The sequence below is a fragment of the Equus caballus genome, chromosome 2 (genome assembly GCF_041296265.1).
Source record: "Equus caballus isolate H_3958 breed thoroughbred chromosome 2, TB-T2T, whole genome shotgun sequence".
NCBI lineage: Eukaryota > Metazoa > Chordata > Mammalia > Perissodactyla > Equidae > Equus > Equus caballus.
The window spans coordinates 30,296,802-30,312,595 of record NC_091685.1 but is presented as its reverse complement, the minus strand read 5'-3'; the positions used below and the strand labels follow the sequence as shown (position 1 = coordinate 30,312,595).

Below are 15,794 nucleotides of genomic sequence, written 5' to 3'. Positions count from 1 at the left end.
TGTACACTTCAAATGGTTCAGATGGTACATTTTGTGTGATGTGGATTTTACCCAACAAAAACAAACGGAGAGCTTCCTGATCACATGATCAACAGGTCAGAGCAGCATTCCCGGGTGTGGTGCTCGCTGCTTCAAAATTGAAGAGGCCAAAGAGGGTGGCTTAGACAACAGTAGAACTTTGGGGCTGGCCCCGTGGTGCAGCGGTTAAGTTCGCATCTTCCACTTCGGCGACCCAGGGTTCGCTGGTTCGGATCCCGGGTGCGGACATGGCACCGCTTGGCAAAAGCCATGCTGTGGCAGGCGTCCCATACATAAAGTAGAGGAAGATGGGCATGGATGTTAGCTCAGGGCCAGTCTTCCTCAGCAAAAAGAGGAGGATTAGCGGCAGATGTTAGCTCAGGGCTAATCTTTTTAAAAAAACAAAAACAAAAACATAGAATTTCTTCTCGCAAAGTTTTGGAGGCCGGAAGTCTGAACTCGAGGCGTTGGCAGGGCTGTGCTCCCTCTGAAGTCTCCAGGCGAGAATCCATTCTCTGCCTCCTCCAGCCTCTGGTGGCTCCAGACAGTCCTTGGCCCGCGGCTTCACTACTCCAGTCTCCAGGGGCACATGGCTCCCTCCTCCTCTTGGTGTGTCTCTTACAGGGACATTTGTCATTGGGCCTGCTTGGATAATCCAAGACTACGTCTTTATCTTGAGATACTTAACTTGATAACATCTGCAAAGACCCATTTTCCAAATAAGGTCATAGTCAGAGGTTTCAGACATGAGGACATGGACGCCTCTTTGGGGTGGCATTTTCTGGCCTACTGCGTGGTAGAAGGAGCCAGGTGCAGCAACTCGTCTTTTATCTTAGAGGGGCTGGCTTGGCATGCCCTGGCTCACTGGCTCCTTGACAGCTTCATCAACATGGTGGAGCCCTGAATCCTCACGGGGTTGTCTCCCACCCTCCAGCGTGCATGTTCTTGCCACTTCCCGTTCCTCAGGTTCCCAGCAGCAGGGGAATGGGGCACTGGCCCAGTGAGGAGGGTCCGGGCAGCCTACCAGCAGAATCTCCCTGTAATATCCTCGATCATCTTGACACACCACAGGCATCACCCAGGTCCACCATGGTGACATCACAGGAGTAGTGGCTGCTAACAGCTCATATCTGCCCCCTTCTCTAGAGAATTTCTCTCTGCCAAATAGTAAGGTTATATTACCGGGCTGGTTACACCCCCTCCAGGGGGTCAGCCAGCCACACTGTCTGGCCAACTGACATGGGAGAACAAAAGTCCAACTCCCTGCGGGGCAACTCAGTGTGCATTCCATGCTCCAGAGGCCCCCGGGAGATGAGCGTGAGGCCAGTCTCCAGGCGGAAGACATCCTGGGTTAGCTCGCTTCCCCTGCTTTGTCCTGCTTCCCTCATTCCACTTCTCCTGAAAGCCCACCCCACAAAAACCCCTATCTTTGAATCTGCTTCTGGGACTCTGAGCTAAGAGAGGCTCTGGCAGTGATGTATGATGGGAATGGAGAGTTAGCATAGCCCTTGGGCAGGGCCCTGAGGCTGTCCTGTTGTCCCCGCCACGTGGGCGAACTGCCTTGCCTCCCCTCTGCTGTCGGACATCGTGAAGAGAATCTTTGCCAGATCAATGGCTGCTTACCGAATTCCAGACACCGTGTTGATCCGCCCCAGTAAAGACACTCCTCCAGCAGAGCGGCTGAGGCTGGGCTACTCCTGGCTACGCTCATGGTGGGCTGCAGTCACCCGGGAGGAACCTCGCCTAATGCGGCCTTCCAACTCTGTCTTCCCCCATCACAGCCTCCCATTTTATTGTCCATAGCCTTTAATACTATCTGAAATCATGCAATATATTTATTTGTTTGTTTATGACCTTCCTCTCTAACGAAGGCATAAACCCCATGGGGCTGAGGTCTTTGTCTGACATGTTCACGGCTGCACCCAGAGCTGTCGTAGGGGCTCAACCAAAACGTACTGAACGAATCAAAGAGCTGGCCGGTGTTCTTTCCTGTGGAGTAGACACATGGGGAGAAATAGGGTTTTCTGTGGAGCCTCTAAAGTGGAGGCCATTTCTGGGGTCACTGGGTTGGGAGAAAGCAGGTAAGGCGGGCTGCCTTCCAGGTGGCTCGTGCCAGCCCCACACTGGCCGGTCTTCTTGTTGGGTCTGGCGCAGACCTCAAGGAAACATAACATTTTTAATAAAACCTCAGAGTCAATAAAGCTGAATGGTCTCGGGTGCCTCTCCTGCTGGCCCCAGCTGTTGACTTTAGAAGTCAAGAGGTTGGGGTGTTGCCCCATTCCCGCGTAGTTCGGGGAGATATAAGCTAGAAGGGCCTGGCCCATTTTATGTGAAAGAAAACCAAAACAAAACAAAACTCACTGGTCCTGGAAAGATTCCACCGGCAGCCGGAATCAAAGGTCCATTCAGAGCGACAGAACTCCTCACATTCGCCGCTAATGAAAACCAAATTTCTCGTCCCTCTGAGCATTTCTAGGGGCTGCCACTGGAAGGGGCGGCTGTGGAACTCTCGGCCACCCCTCCTGCAACCGAGGGGGCCCCACCGTGTTAAAATAGTTTTATGATAATATGGACCTCGTATTTTTCTAATTTCAGGCGTCGGTGATTGAGGACCGACTTGTTTTCATGGAAAAAGAAATAGAACTTGACTGAGGCAGGGGAAGACTGACACCTCGGCAGATATTTCCCCTGTGCGCATATCCAGGGTGAAGGAGCCCCGCCATAAAGAGGCCTGGGACCCACCTCCAGGGAGGCCTCATTCACAGGGCGTCCCCGAGAGTGGGGCAGGACCGGCTGGGGGCTACTGGAGGGAACAGAGACAGTGATTTCTGTCTTTCGATTTCACGCTTCGTGAAATCTCAGAATCACAACTCAGAAAGGCAGACGCGTCACCCTCAGAAGCAGGGAAAGCCTTGTGTCCTTTCTGTTCTGCTTTTCAAAAAAAAGAGACCTTTTCTCACTGCTTTTTCCTCCTTTTCTCCCTTGATGATTTGTCTTTAGAGCAAGTATGAGTCATGGGACACAAACTCAGGTGTTCGAGAAATAGCATCCTTTTCCTAAAGTCAGCTTAATTCTCACTTTGAGCCTCTAATACCTTCAGCCAATGGGAAACTTACACTCAACCTTTTCAGGCATTGCTCTGCCCTTGTTAGGACTATGAGGGAATTCCGACTTTGTTCTTCAGTTTTCTCATCTGTTAAATGGGGGTAATGATAATATATACCTCAACGGACTGAGTTAAAAATGGCAAAATATTTATAATAGTGCCTGGCATGTGCTGTTAACTATTATTATTATTATTATTCCAAAGATAAATGCACAGAGAAGGCACCAAACCCAGCATGGGGTTATCAGGGAAGGCTACCTGGAAGAGGTGACGCCTCAGCTAACGTCAAATGAGTTGGCCCAAGCGTGATCTTGAACTCTCCTGCTTGGATATTTATTAAGGTCTAGGAGTTTAATACACTACCCCTCTAACAAAAATGCTCATTGTAGAAAACTTGGAAAACACTGGAAAATATAAAGAAAACAGAAAACAGCAATAACCCCATCCTTCCAGTGATTTCATTCTAGATGACTTTTATTTCTATTTTTAAATTATATTAATTGATATACTGTATATACAATGTGTACCTGGCTAGAAAAATGTTTATTCTTAGAAAAGTATTTATATATTTATAGAAAATAAAAATCTGGATAGGGAAAAAAATAACAACGGTTATCTTTGGAGGAGGGGGATAATGGGTAATTTTTCTGTGCTCTTTTTGGCAGTCTGTATTATCTACTTTTTCTCCCATGACTATGTATTATTTAGTGTAATTTAAAATGTGACTTTAAAATTTAATACATAGAACTTGGGACCCTTGGACTCAGGCTCTCATAACCATGACTTCTTTGGACCAGAGAAGAGTAGGGTGGCTGGACCAGCCTCTGAGCCCTGGGCCTTCTAGTCAAAGAGGCTGCATGTGACCTCGGGTGTGGCCAGAGGGTTGTCAGGAGGCACGACATGAGGCTTCAGTACAAACCTGTGGGGTGGGGAGCCAGGGAGAGGGCAGGGCTGTTGTTATTGCACAGTCGGCCACAACAAAAACTATTATCAAGACCTTGTCCCCAATGGCTCCATTAATGCCACGAATGCTGAGAAACTGAGAGACACTTGAAACTGAGGTTTGGGGCACAGAGTCTTTCCTGGGATTTCAGTGCTAAAGATGGTTTAGAGGACACTTAGCTCCTTCTCCCACCATTTTGCACAGGCTTCACCCTTCCCTGCCTGGACTATCGCAGTAGCCGGTGAACAGGTCTCTGCACTCCCATGCAGTCCACACTCCTCGCCACCATGGCGATCTTCTCCAACACACACCCATCAGCATGTGCTGTCACTTCTCAGCTTGGCCCCCCAGTGCCCGTAGAGGACCAAACCAAGCCCCTCAGTTTGGCCTTCAGCCCCCATGACCTGGGCCTGCTGGTCTCCCCATCCCATCGCTGTCACTCCAACCTCCCCACCATCCTCTCCAGCCCAGCCATGCTCCTGTCCTCCAGGTCTTTGTACACGCGCTTCCCTCCATCTAGAAGGCCCTCCTGCTGCTTCTCTGCCTGGTAAATTTCTGCTGGTCTTTCCTTCTTTTCTCCGCCACACTCTGGATCCCACGGGTCAGCACACCTGTTTCCCTGTGTGTCTGCTCCTTGAGCTCCCCAGGGGCATGGCTCCGACTTACTCGCCTTTTTTCCTTGCTGTCTGGCACCCGTGGGTGGGGCGGACCTTGGATTATGTTTGGTGAATGAGTGAATGAACTCTGGCCAAGGCCTCGCATACACCAGGCCCAATGAGCAGAGCGGGGTGGGGTGGCCCAAACAGCTGCCAGCCATAGGACACCAGTGAGGCCACAACTGTTTCCAGCAGTCGGTGTGGGCACAAAGGGAGGGTGGCTCCAGAAAGCTGGCTCTAGGGCTGCTCCACTCCCCTCGGCCGAGGTCTTCCTCCAGGCCGGGCCCAGGGCAGGCTCTCTCCACGGGCGAATATAAATACATAAAACAAACAGTGCACGTTTAGCTGCAGAACTAAAAATAGGGAGCCTGGAACCCGGCTCTGCAGGCTCCTCTAGCCGCTGGACCACACAGGTGCGGATGCAGATGCTGGGGGATGTGGCCCCCATCCCTGCCCGGCTCCCCAGCCCTCGTGGGGAGGAACGAGGGGCTCTCTGGGTTTCCATGAGGAACAGTTCCTGCTTTCACTCTGCTCCCCCACCCCCGTCCATTGGACAGCTCATTTCATTTACGACCCCGAAATGAACCGACCCACTGAGGTGCATTCCCTGCTCACGTGGCCACGCTGGGCGTCTGGTGCGGCTGAGAGCTGCCCCTGGGCCAGGCTGGGGGGCCTGGGAGGCTGTGTTTATGGGGTGCAGCCTGGGGCAGCGGAGGGGTGAGGCAGGCCTGGGTCTGTGACCAGCCCTGCCCTTCCCCATAACACTGGTGCTGGCCCTGCACCAGGTCAGCCCTCGCAGCAGTCCCCTCAGACCCTCAGAATTTTCCCTTTGGGCACAGGTCATTATCTCGGGCCAGTGAAACCATGTCAGGATGTCCATTTCTCAGAATAAAAACCAGAGCCATCCCCACGGCCAGAAGCCCAGCAGTCACAGGGCTATCTGGGGCCACTTTCCCCCTCAGGAGGTGCCAAGCAGAGCCCAGCCCCAGGAGGCCACCTCTGGGAGCCCCAAGGCCTGTACCACTTCTCTCAGCCCATCGCCAGGCCAGCCACGGGCTGTGGGGCTGGGGCTGGTGACTCTGTGGGTCCAGCCCGAATCGGAGGACTCTAGAGCCGCTAAAATGCGACTCTGGAGTCCAAGGGCTCCCAGACTCTGGAACAAAATGGCCTCATCACCCTGGGCTGGCTGCTTCACGTCCTGAGCTCCTGCTAGTGGCTCAGGGGGGTAGAGGGGACCTGGGCCAGGGCTCCAGGAGGCTGGGATTGCTGGCCCAGGGATGTCAACCTTTGCTTCAAACCGAGCAAAGCCCGGTCCCAAAGCAGGCCCTTTCAGGATCAGGGGACCTGCGATCCTACGGCATACCTGGCCCACAGTGGGTGCTCACGAATCAATAAGGAGGCTCAGAGAGGCACAGGGACCTCCCACAGCCACGTAGCTAAAGGAGGAAAGAAAACTCCTCTTCCACATCAAGACTTTTCCAAGGCCCTTCCGCAGATGACCCCCTGAGGTTAGAAGGTCTTGCTGGGACTTAACCTGCCTTCTGGCTGCAGTTGAGGCAGCCCCCACTCCCTTCTCTGCAGGCGACCAGCCACTCTCTCCCTGCCTGCTGCCACCTACAGGCCGCTGTGGTTACTGCAGCGCTCCCCTGGGCTCTCAAACCTTGGGCGAGTCCTGGCCTTCTCTGGGCGTTTTCTCCTTGGGAGGCTGGGCGGGCTGGTCTGTGCCCGCTGGGGTGAAGGTGAAGGAGCTTTGAGCGGGGGTCTCTGGAGGCCAGGGTGCCTCTCCCATCAGCTGTGGCACCAAAGTGTGGCTGGTGGGGAGGGGCTTGAACTGCGGTCCCCTCATTCCCTACAAAGTGACCCCAAATAAACACACATACAGAAGCAGAGTGCTGGCCTACAGATGCCGCTCCGGGACGAGCCCTGCTCAGCCTAGGCAGGCGCCGCTCAGAGCAGACCCACAGCAGAGATTCTGCAGCTGTGGCTGGGATCCTGCAGGAGGCCATCCTGGGACAGGAGGGACGCTGTGGGGCGGAGGGGCGGGATCAAGGGTCTAGGTTGGGGAAACCAGAACTTCCTGTCAGGCGCTGGGTTTCAGGTAGACCAACCTAACCGAACAGGGCCAAGTCTTGGGATTAGCTTTTGAAGTATTTCACTTGAAAATAAGGTCTGTTTTATGAAAAGTGCCCCCCACAAGGCCCAACTGGTCGGGTACAGTGGTCCAGGCCTCTTGCTGGCTGCCAAGCCAGGTCCTCACACCATCACACCCACAGCCCTCACCATCAGCCACAAACATCTCTGGGGAGATGTGGGGCCAGATGACACCCCTCTTTGCACCTTAGTCGCCTCGTCTGCAGAACAAGGAGTTGACGTAGCTGCTTGCTTTGTAGTTCTGATGGCTGCTAACTCGCCACTGTTCCAGCAAACTCAGGTCCCCGGGGGGGCTCTCCCCAAGGCTGCCTGACGCTCCACCTGCCTCTGCCCCCTCCTCACGCCGAGCCCAGGGAAGAGGCTGGATCAGATGCACTGCCTCCTTAAGGGCCACTTGTGAGGGGAGAAGGGGTGGTGGCACCTTGAAGACCTATCTTGACGTTCCCCTGCAGTTCCAGCCACACCAGGAGAAGGCCTCACCAGCTGCAGTTGGCCTGGTGGTCTCTGTGGCCATTCCTGATGGAGCTGGATGCAGGAAGGCCGAAGTACTGGTCACCTTCAGAGCAGAAGGTTTAGTCCTGTCCCTGCCCCGGGCCCCCGTCCCCTTCCTCCCTGCCTCCTGGGGGTGGTCTCCATCCACCCCCCCCCCCCCACGCACACAGCCCCAGAAGTCTGGCGTTGCGATCCTTCAACACATCTCAGAGTTATATTATTGTAACAAATCAGTCAAAATTCCATTTTACAGTTAAATAGTACAGAAGACAGACAGTTTACTGTACAAGCAAGTTGTGCATTAAAAACAAACACACCAGCAAATTATAGTGCAAAGCGGTTTCCACCCCTCCCCACCCTTTTCCCAGCTTGGGGACGGTTTGACGGAAGAAATGACTGTGGCAGGTATTGACGCTTCAGCATGACAATATGTCACAAAGGATCTGTCCCCACCACCAACAGCTTTACAGTAACGTGGTGTCAAAAGCTCTTCATCTCCTTGTGCTTTACACCTGTGTGTCTGCCTTGCACAACCTTAAAGCAGCCTTGTAAATAAGGACCTATTTTTACCAGCCCGGGTTGTCCACCCACTACGGGCCTTAAAAGACAGACCCAGCATGGCTGCCATCACCTTCGCCTAGGGGGTGGGCTGGGGGTCAATTTATTTCCTGTCCCTGCCCCCACCAGGGCTTGGATATCAGGAAGGGGGAGTAATCTGCGGGGTGGGGAGGGCTACAAAGTGCTGGGCACTGGGAACCCAAGGGGGGCCTCCCACGTGGGCCTGAAGCCAGTCTACAACCACAGAGAACAGGAGTGGAGGTCCAAGGGCAATGGATTTGGAGCTGCTTCCTGAGAAGGGGTGGTGAGGCCCTGGGTGTCGGGGGTCAGCAGGACGCCCCCAGCAGCCATGCTGATGAGATGGAGACTGCTCTTTCCAGTGAGCACAGGACAAGAGAAACTGTAGCAGGAGGAGTCCGAGTAAGACCACCAGAAGGACTTCCTCGCCTGCCCAAGTGTGTATCCGGTGTGGGTATCTGGATGTGGTTACAGTTTGGGGGTGGGATGGCAGGCCAAGTGCTGTTACAGAAACGACCACTAAGGAGCATTTTGTAGGGGAGATCTCCACGTCCACAGAGGATGTGGCTGAAATAATTACTGAAAACCACACGCTTTCTAGCCCTTAGAAGAGTTTGCTCGTCCTTTTCCACTAAGCCCTGGAACTAAGAACTCACACGAGAATCCAGGCAGCCTGAAGCCTGGGGCAGCCGGGCTTCCCCACGTGCAAACGAAGGGGCGATCCTCTACCCCCGGCACAGTGAGGCTGGGGCGGAGGCCGGCGCGCCCTTCGCAGCTCTTCTGTGCTGCCGTCACACAGCCACAGCTCCCCACCGCCCACACCCCACCCAGCCCTACCAGGACACCCACGCGTCCCCTCGGGCAAATGTCACCAGCATTTGCCGTGGTCCCCACCAGGGTCGGCTTTTGGCGGAGGTTGGTAGGATGCTGCTGAAGGAAGGTGACCTCCTGAGGGGGTGCCGAGACCCCAGCAATTCCACACTCTCAGAATGGGCGGGGACCCTGCTCACTACCCTGGGGCTTCACCTGTAAGAGACTGTGTGTTTGAAAACGTTTGACTGGAGCTTCTTTTTCTACAATCAGCTTTAAAAACTAATTTTTGTTCAAGACTGCTTTCAGAGCACAGCTTGGCTGAAGATGGAGAGCAGTGTCAAGAGGCCGGAAGAGCTGACTGGGCCGTCCCATGAGGCTGGGGGCTGGGGGTGCACAGATTGGCCGGACCTGGGTGAGACCGGGATGCTGACATCTGACCCCATGACCTCTCACGCTAGTGCTTTCTGCCAGGCCCTGTCCTATCTGGTCCCTGTGCTCTCTCCAAAAATGGCAATTTGGAGACCAGCCTAGGGGGAAGGGGCATCCTGGCCCCCACCAAGAGAACAGAAGGTGAATGCCTCAGGCTGGTAAAGTGCATGGAGGACCCATCTGTAGGTGTCTTCCCTGGTGTTAGGGACCCGATGCCATGGGTGACTCGACTCTGGGGCCTGGGACCCACAGACAGCCGGGACGGGGATGGGGGCTTCTTAGCTGTTAGGAATTGTGGGGAAGCAGAGCTGAGGGGACTGGCTTGGGGGTGTTCTATCCCATCTCTGCCAGCCATTTCTGAGTCCTCTGGGTGGGTTCCTTCCCCATCTATACAGTGAGGGGAGCCCCTCCGCAGGGTGGGGGCACTTCCAGTTCTGACTCGATTTGCATAAATGCAGAGGGAGGGCGGGGCCCACGGGGTGCAGGGTCTCTGAGGAAGGTGGGGGTTGGGGAGGGCGTTCCAGGGCCCTGTGGATAAAAGGCTAAGCCAGGTAGGCAAATGCCACCTCTCCCCGGAACAGAGATGGTCTCTGTCCCAGGAGACCTGGACCCCATGACAGCACCGGGCACAGCTGGGGACAGCCAGGTCATTCCAGAGGAGGTGGCAAGAGAAGGACAGTTTTCCCATAGGAATGTGGGCTGAGATGACTAGGATCTGGGCTGGGGCAGTGTCCTGGGGGAGGTCCCTACCCCTCTGTACAAAGATGTGGCTGGACCAGATGCTCCCTGAGTCCCCCACCAGCCCTGCGCCCCAGGACCGTGGAGCCTGGGCCCATGATGGCCCAGGAGTATAAGTCCTTTTCCTGCCTTGAGCCTTGGAGCTGGGCCAGCCACTAGTCGGGAAGGTTCCTGGAGTTCCCGCGGCCAACAGGAGCCGTCCGCTCTGATCGGGCACTCAGTAGGGCCGCCACACGGCCTCGTCCATGCGTCCCGGCGTGCTCAGCGCGGTGGGCGAGTTGCTGTGGCTGCCGTCGGCCTCCACGCCGTCGCTCTGGCCGCCCAGGCTCGGGTTCATGAGGTTGCCGGCGGCGACGGAGGCGGCACTGCTGGTGCAGGAAGCCAGCATGCGGGTGGGCGAGCGGTCACCACCGCCGCTGCTGCCGGCCACCATGGAGAAGGGGTAGGAGCCAGAGGACGCGCCGTAGTAGAGGTGGTAGGGGCCCGGGTTGGCCTGGAAGGGCCCGCTCTGGTTCTGCGGGGCCCCAGGGTAGGGCGGCGGGAGGTAGGTGTGGTGGAAGCGGCTGGTGGCTGGCATGCCGGCCATGCCGAGGCTGCTGATGCTCGTGCCCGAGGGCGTGGCGCTGTAGGAGAAGGTGGCCGACATGGCCCCCGGGTAATGCATCCGGGGGTCCGAGAAGCGGCTCTCCGTGAGGGTCGGCAGCGCTGGGAAGGAGCGGTCAAACTGGCGGGGGTCGGAGAAAGGGTTCAGGTCCGAGGTGCCTGCAGGACAGCAAGGAGGGCAGTCAGTCACAGCCCGACACCCCCCGGGCCCTTCTTTAAGGACCACCAAGGGGCCCCGGTTCCCCAGGCCCGGCTGGAGGATCCCTGTTTCGAGACCTTGCTCCGCTCCTATTGCCCTGGGCTGCTCGGGGGCTGGAGCCCGCCTGACTCTGAATGTGGCCCCACCTGGGAAGCAGGTGACGGCAGGTGCGTGGGCCACAGGGGCCTGCCCGGCAGGTGGAGAAGGAGGGGGCTTTTCCTTCCCCTCATGGGATCCTCTGCACAGCCGAGCGCCACAGAGGCCGGTTGAGGGGTGGAGGGGGCCCAGCTGGGCCGGGGTGGGGGGGTGTGGGGAGCCGGGGAGGGGCCAGCATAGGCTCCAGCAGCCTGGCCGGCAGCTTCCGCCTCCCCCTCTCCCTCATGGTTAAGAGCTGGCGAGAGCGCGGATGTGCAGAGGGTCTCCAGGGGCCCGCGAGACTGGAGTGGGCTGGGCTTTTGCAGATAAGGAAACAGGCAGCGAGGGAGAAAGATGGATGCTCCTGATGTCGTGCAGGACGGAACTCATCTGAGGCCTCTGCTCTCTGCTGGGCATGCGTGCGCGGCTCCCGCCCTCTCCTGCCCGGAGGCACTCAGGTGGGTTACTTGAGCTCATGCCTGTGTCGTGGGGGCTGGGTCCGCAGCAGCTCTGTCCATCCTGCCTGGCCCCTCGCCCTGGGCCTGTGTGTCCAGGGCTGCCCTTCAGGCTGACAGACTGGGAGCCAGACAACGATCAGATGCCACCCTCACCTGCCTCGGCAGCAAAGCGAGATGGCAGCTGGAGGGGCTTGGCGGCCTGGACCCTGCCTTTGTCACAGGGAGACCCAGTGTCCCGCCCAGGCCCTGCCCTGGCTTCCCCAAGAGTTTGACTCCTCACTGTGCTCAAAGACAAGGCTGTCCCAGTCTCTGCCCCTCACCTTTAAAATCACAGATCCCCAAAACCTCAGCATTCAAAGGGACTTCGGGATTGAGTCTAACTCCCTGGGTAGGAAAATTGAGGCCCAGAGAGGGTGAGGCACTTGCCTAAGGGTCACACAGCACATTGGACCTGGCACAAAACCCTACTGTTCCTGGTTCTGAGCCCTGATATGTGCCTGATAGGCAGCCGTCCCCTCTTTGAAGCAGCAGAGAATGGAAGTTAACTGTGTGGTCTGTGGCTAGACACTTATCCTGGTTCTGACACTTCTTAGCTGTGTGTCCTTGGGCAAGTCACTTAACCTCTCTGTGTGTCAGTCTTCCCACATGAAAAATGGAGACAAGAACAGTTCTGAGGAATGAAACTAGTTACTACATGTAAAGCACTTAGACTGGGCATGGAGTAGGACCGATGAGGGTTGGCGCTGCGGAGGCTGTGACACCTCATGTTCTGGGCACCCAGGAGAAGTGGCCCATTCCAGGCCCTGCAAAGAGGAGCCCGACACGGGCCTTCCTTGTATTCTGGCCACGGGTGCGACTCTGGGCAGCAGCGGGGAGGTGGACGAGCCCCTAGCAGTGGTCCCGAGGTGAAGTCTGTCTGGCCCCAACCCCTGTGTCCCATCCCAGCAAAGGGTAAAAGCCAGGAGAGGGAGAATGACCAGCCTCTGGCCTGGCCAGTGCCAGGGGCCCTGCCTGCTGGGACTCATATGGGCGCAGGTGCCCTCACGCCTCTCGCTTCCCTAGATCTGCCTGAGGGGCTGTGTGCCCTGAGGTGAGACTTGTGACTTCTCTGGGCTTTGGGGTCTTCCTGATTCAGCCGGGAGTGTTCCCTCGGCAGCAGGCTCCGGGCCTGGGTGTGGATCAGAATGGAAGGACGCTCCTCCTGGGCTCAAGGTGGGGAGACAGGGGCGAGAGTCAGGGTGAGTGGAGCTTTCTGGAACATCTGGGACCCTCCCCTCACAGGTCCCTTGGCTGGGGAGCGGTGCGCGGAAGCCTAGGGGGTGGGAGGTGCCCGCCCTCGTCTCAGAAGCTCTTGCTGGCGGTGCCTGGCACCCCAAGCATGGCGAGCGTGAGGCCACCGCCTCCGCTCTGAGCCCCGGGAAGTGAGTGCCGCCCGCCCCACAGGAGCCCCATTTTCAAACCAGAGAAAACCCAGACGGGGACCCCAGGCTGTGCGAGGTGGGCCTGGGTGTGTGCGGCCCTTGGAGTTCACCCAGCTGTGGGCGGCCTGCCCAGACCTGCCACTGTCCCCTCCTGCCTCCCTCCCAGGGTGCTGGGCGAAGCGTCTGCCCTCAGCACCCCCTTGGCTCCCGCCCCCGCCCCTCCAGCCCAGTAGCCCCAGGAAACCAGAGCTGGCCAGGCCGCTGTCGAGCAGCCAACCCCAACACTGGGAGGAAATGTTTATTTTCTTCTCCAAATTGCCCCAGCTGCTGCGTGGCAGCTGAATGGGCCCTTTGAGCTGGGAGAAGCCCCCATTGTGGGCGGCCGCGGCCGGGGGCTGGGGCTGGGGTACGGAGGGCTGGGGGCCTCGGCCCTGCTTGCCAGTGACCAAAGTCTGAGGTCAAAGCTATTAACAGGCACAAGAGAAGTGCTGGTGGGGTGTCCTGACAGGCAGCCTCTGGACAGGTCTGAAGGCAGAGGCTGCTCCCGCCAGGACGGGAGCGCCAGAAACAGCGACTCCCCAAGCTGGCCCTGTCAACACCCCTCTATGGCAGGTACCTCCTTCTTCCCACTTCACAGACCAGAAAACAGAGGCTCAGAGAAGTGAAGCGACTTGCCTAAGATCTCACAGCCAGTGCCTGGTAAAGCCGAAGTTCCTGGCCAGGTCCCCCACTGCAAAGTTCACGCTCCTTCCTTGGTCCTGGCATCCAGGGCCCTCCTCTCACTCCAAGGTGACAGGCCTGGGGCAGCGGAGGCCAGGCTGGGGTGAAGGGCCACACAAGCCGCCCGAGGCCCAGGGCTGTGTGGAGGTCAGGAGGGGCTGGGGGTCCTGCCTCAGGACGCAGCAGAAGGGGAAGGACGGGCTCAGCCGCCGTCCCACAGAGGCCTGACCTCATCTCCTCCCAGCCTGGTGGAGGCAGGGGCTCTGCCTGCTGCGGTGCCCGGCCCGGCCCTTTGGGGCTGGACAGCGGGTGGCTGGGCCTGCCAGAGGCTCCCTCAGGCACTGACTCCCAGGCCATGTCCACACAAGTGTGCGAGGGCAGAGGGGGGCTCTCCTTCCACGGGAGCTGCTAAACAGGAGGCCACTGTTCACCCCCACTTGCTGGATTGCAGGGCTCCCTGGCTAGGACCCGATACCCACAGGGCCCCGGCTCTGCCCTCCGCAGGGGAGGGCCTGGAGGCTCAGGCTACCGTATCTTGACAAATGCCGGCCCTGGGGGATAGGAGCACAGGCAGTTTTGGGCAGGGGTGGGCGTGAGCAGAGTGCAGGGTTCCTCCCACTGCCTCTTGAGCTCAGATCCCCCCGCACCACCCTGGGCTCTAGAGCTGCTGCCTACCTCACACACGACAGCCCATGGGCTCAGAGCAGCTGGACCTGGGGCCTCTCCCACCCTGGGGGCTTAGCTTCCTAGGCCAGAACGGGGAGGCCCTTCTCTTTGCATCGAGGGGCTGCATCAGGTCCCCTGCCACAGCCCCGTGCCTGACGCTCATGTTAGGGCTGGGGGCCAGGCCTCCCTGCGCACAGACCCAGCCGGTGCAGCTCAGCCTGGAGCATCGTGAAGGAGAGGGGTGTGCAGCAGGCGGGAGTCGGACTGCACCTCCACCCCAGGCTCTTCCAGCTCGGGATCCCCTCCTGTACCCTTGGAAGTGCAGGAAGTTCCTGGGGACAGGTGCTGTGGAGCCCAAGGGTGGCCTGGAACTGCTGAAGCCTCAGTTCACTCATCTGCCCGGTGGGGGGGGTCTAACCCTGGAGGCCCGAGAAAGAAGGACCCCCCCTCCCCCCAGTGCGGACAGCAGCCAGCCCTCCTGCCTCTGTGCAGCACTGGTGACAAGCGCTCTCTGCCCGGCCTGGCCTGAGGGCCAGCCGTGATTTAGCCTCCTGCGCCCCAGCCCACTGCCCGAGAAAACCTGGAGAGCAGCAGACACTCCCGACCCCGCCATTGCCCAGCAGCTGCTGCGTGCCCCGCGGCTGTGTACCCTGGAAGGCCTGCCGAGGGCGAGCTTCGACTGTGCGTGCTGTCTATCCCAGGCAGCGGGGACAGACACCTCGTCTCGGGCCTCAGCTCAGAGGCCTCCCTCCGCCTTCCTGTCTGGGAGGGGTCTCTGGGTGGGTGGACCCTTCCCAGGTGATACTGCGTCTCTACAGGGCTGCAACATCACCCGCTGGCTTACAAAGTTTGCCTGAGTGCAGGAATGTCATTTGAAAGTCTCCCGGGCCCAGGCCGAGGTGGCCGCCACCACCCCACTTTCAGATGAGAAACCCGAGGCTTGGGGGACCCGGGTGTCCTCAGCAGGGACGTGTCTGTCGCAGGCTCCTTGGGCAAGTCCTGCCCAATCTTAGTGGGGGCACTGTGGGATCAGTGCCCATGTCCCCCAGGGGACGGGGGCTCCTGAAGGGCAGGGACTGTGGCTGTCTGGTCATGCTGATCCCTGGGGCCAGGCACCACGATGGCACATGGGTGTTAATCAATGTTTGCGGAGTGAATGAATGAAGGGCCTGGCCCAGGACCGGGCACAGAGCAGGCCCCGGGAATATTTGCAGAGCGAGTGAGCACCCGCCGCCTCCTTCACAAAACGAGGGCGGCACAGTGCACGACCCTCGGACGAATTTTCCTCCAGGTCCCCTGTCCACCTGCCCCCCACGCCAGCCCCCGCGGGGCCGTACCTTGGATGGGGGTCTGCGCCTGGCTGCTGAAGTGGCTTGTGGTGCTGAGTGAGCCCCGGGGGCTGGGCGTGCTTGGCGTCACCCGCATGCGCAGCCGTTCCAGGTCCCCGAAGCGGTCAAACGCCTTGGTCTGGTCCTCCAGCTTCTGCCGGTGCCCTGAGGAGCACGGGGAGCTCATCAGCAGCTGGTCCCCGAGGGTCTCGGGAGGGGGGACAGAAATGCCTAGTCCACTGGGAAGTCCCTCCTGAGGGCTAACCCAGTGTCTCCACAGGGGGAGCCCATAGGTCACCACTGCCTTCTTTTCTGAACAGGGAAGGATGGTTCTGTGCTGCC

The 15,794-nt window shown here is 58.3% G+C and overlaps 1 protein-coding gene across 2 annotated transcripts in view; it reads right to left on the bottom strand.

Annotated features, from left to right (window-relative positions):
* Window positions 1-7,611: 7,611 nt before the first annotated feature.
* RUNX3 (RUNX family transcription factor 3) overlaps window positions 7,612-15,794 on the bottom strand; it is a 62,796-nt gene continuing 54,613 nt past the window's right edge. Inside the window, exons 6-7 of one of the 2 annotated variants that reach the window (XM_001501145.4) lie at window positions 15,462-15,617; window positions 7,612-10,684 (exon numbers count right to left, since the gene is read on the bottom strand). In XM_001501145.4, coding sequence (XP_001501195.3) covers window positions 10,140-10,684; window positions 15,462-15,617 — 701 coding nt within the window. In that variant the 3' untranslated portion in view covers window positions 7,612-10,139. The remainder of the gene's footprint in view (window positions 10,685-15,461; window positions 15,618-15,794) is intronic. The other variant, XM_070251233.1, reaches the window with a different exon arrangement.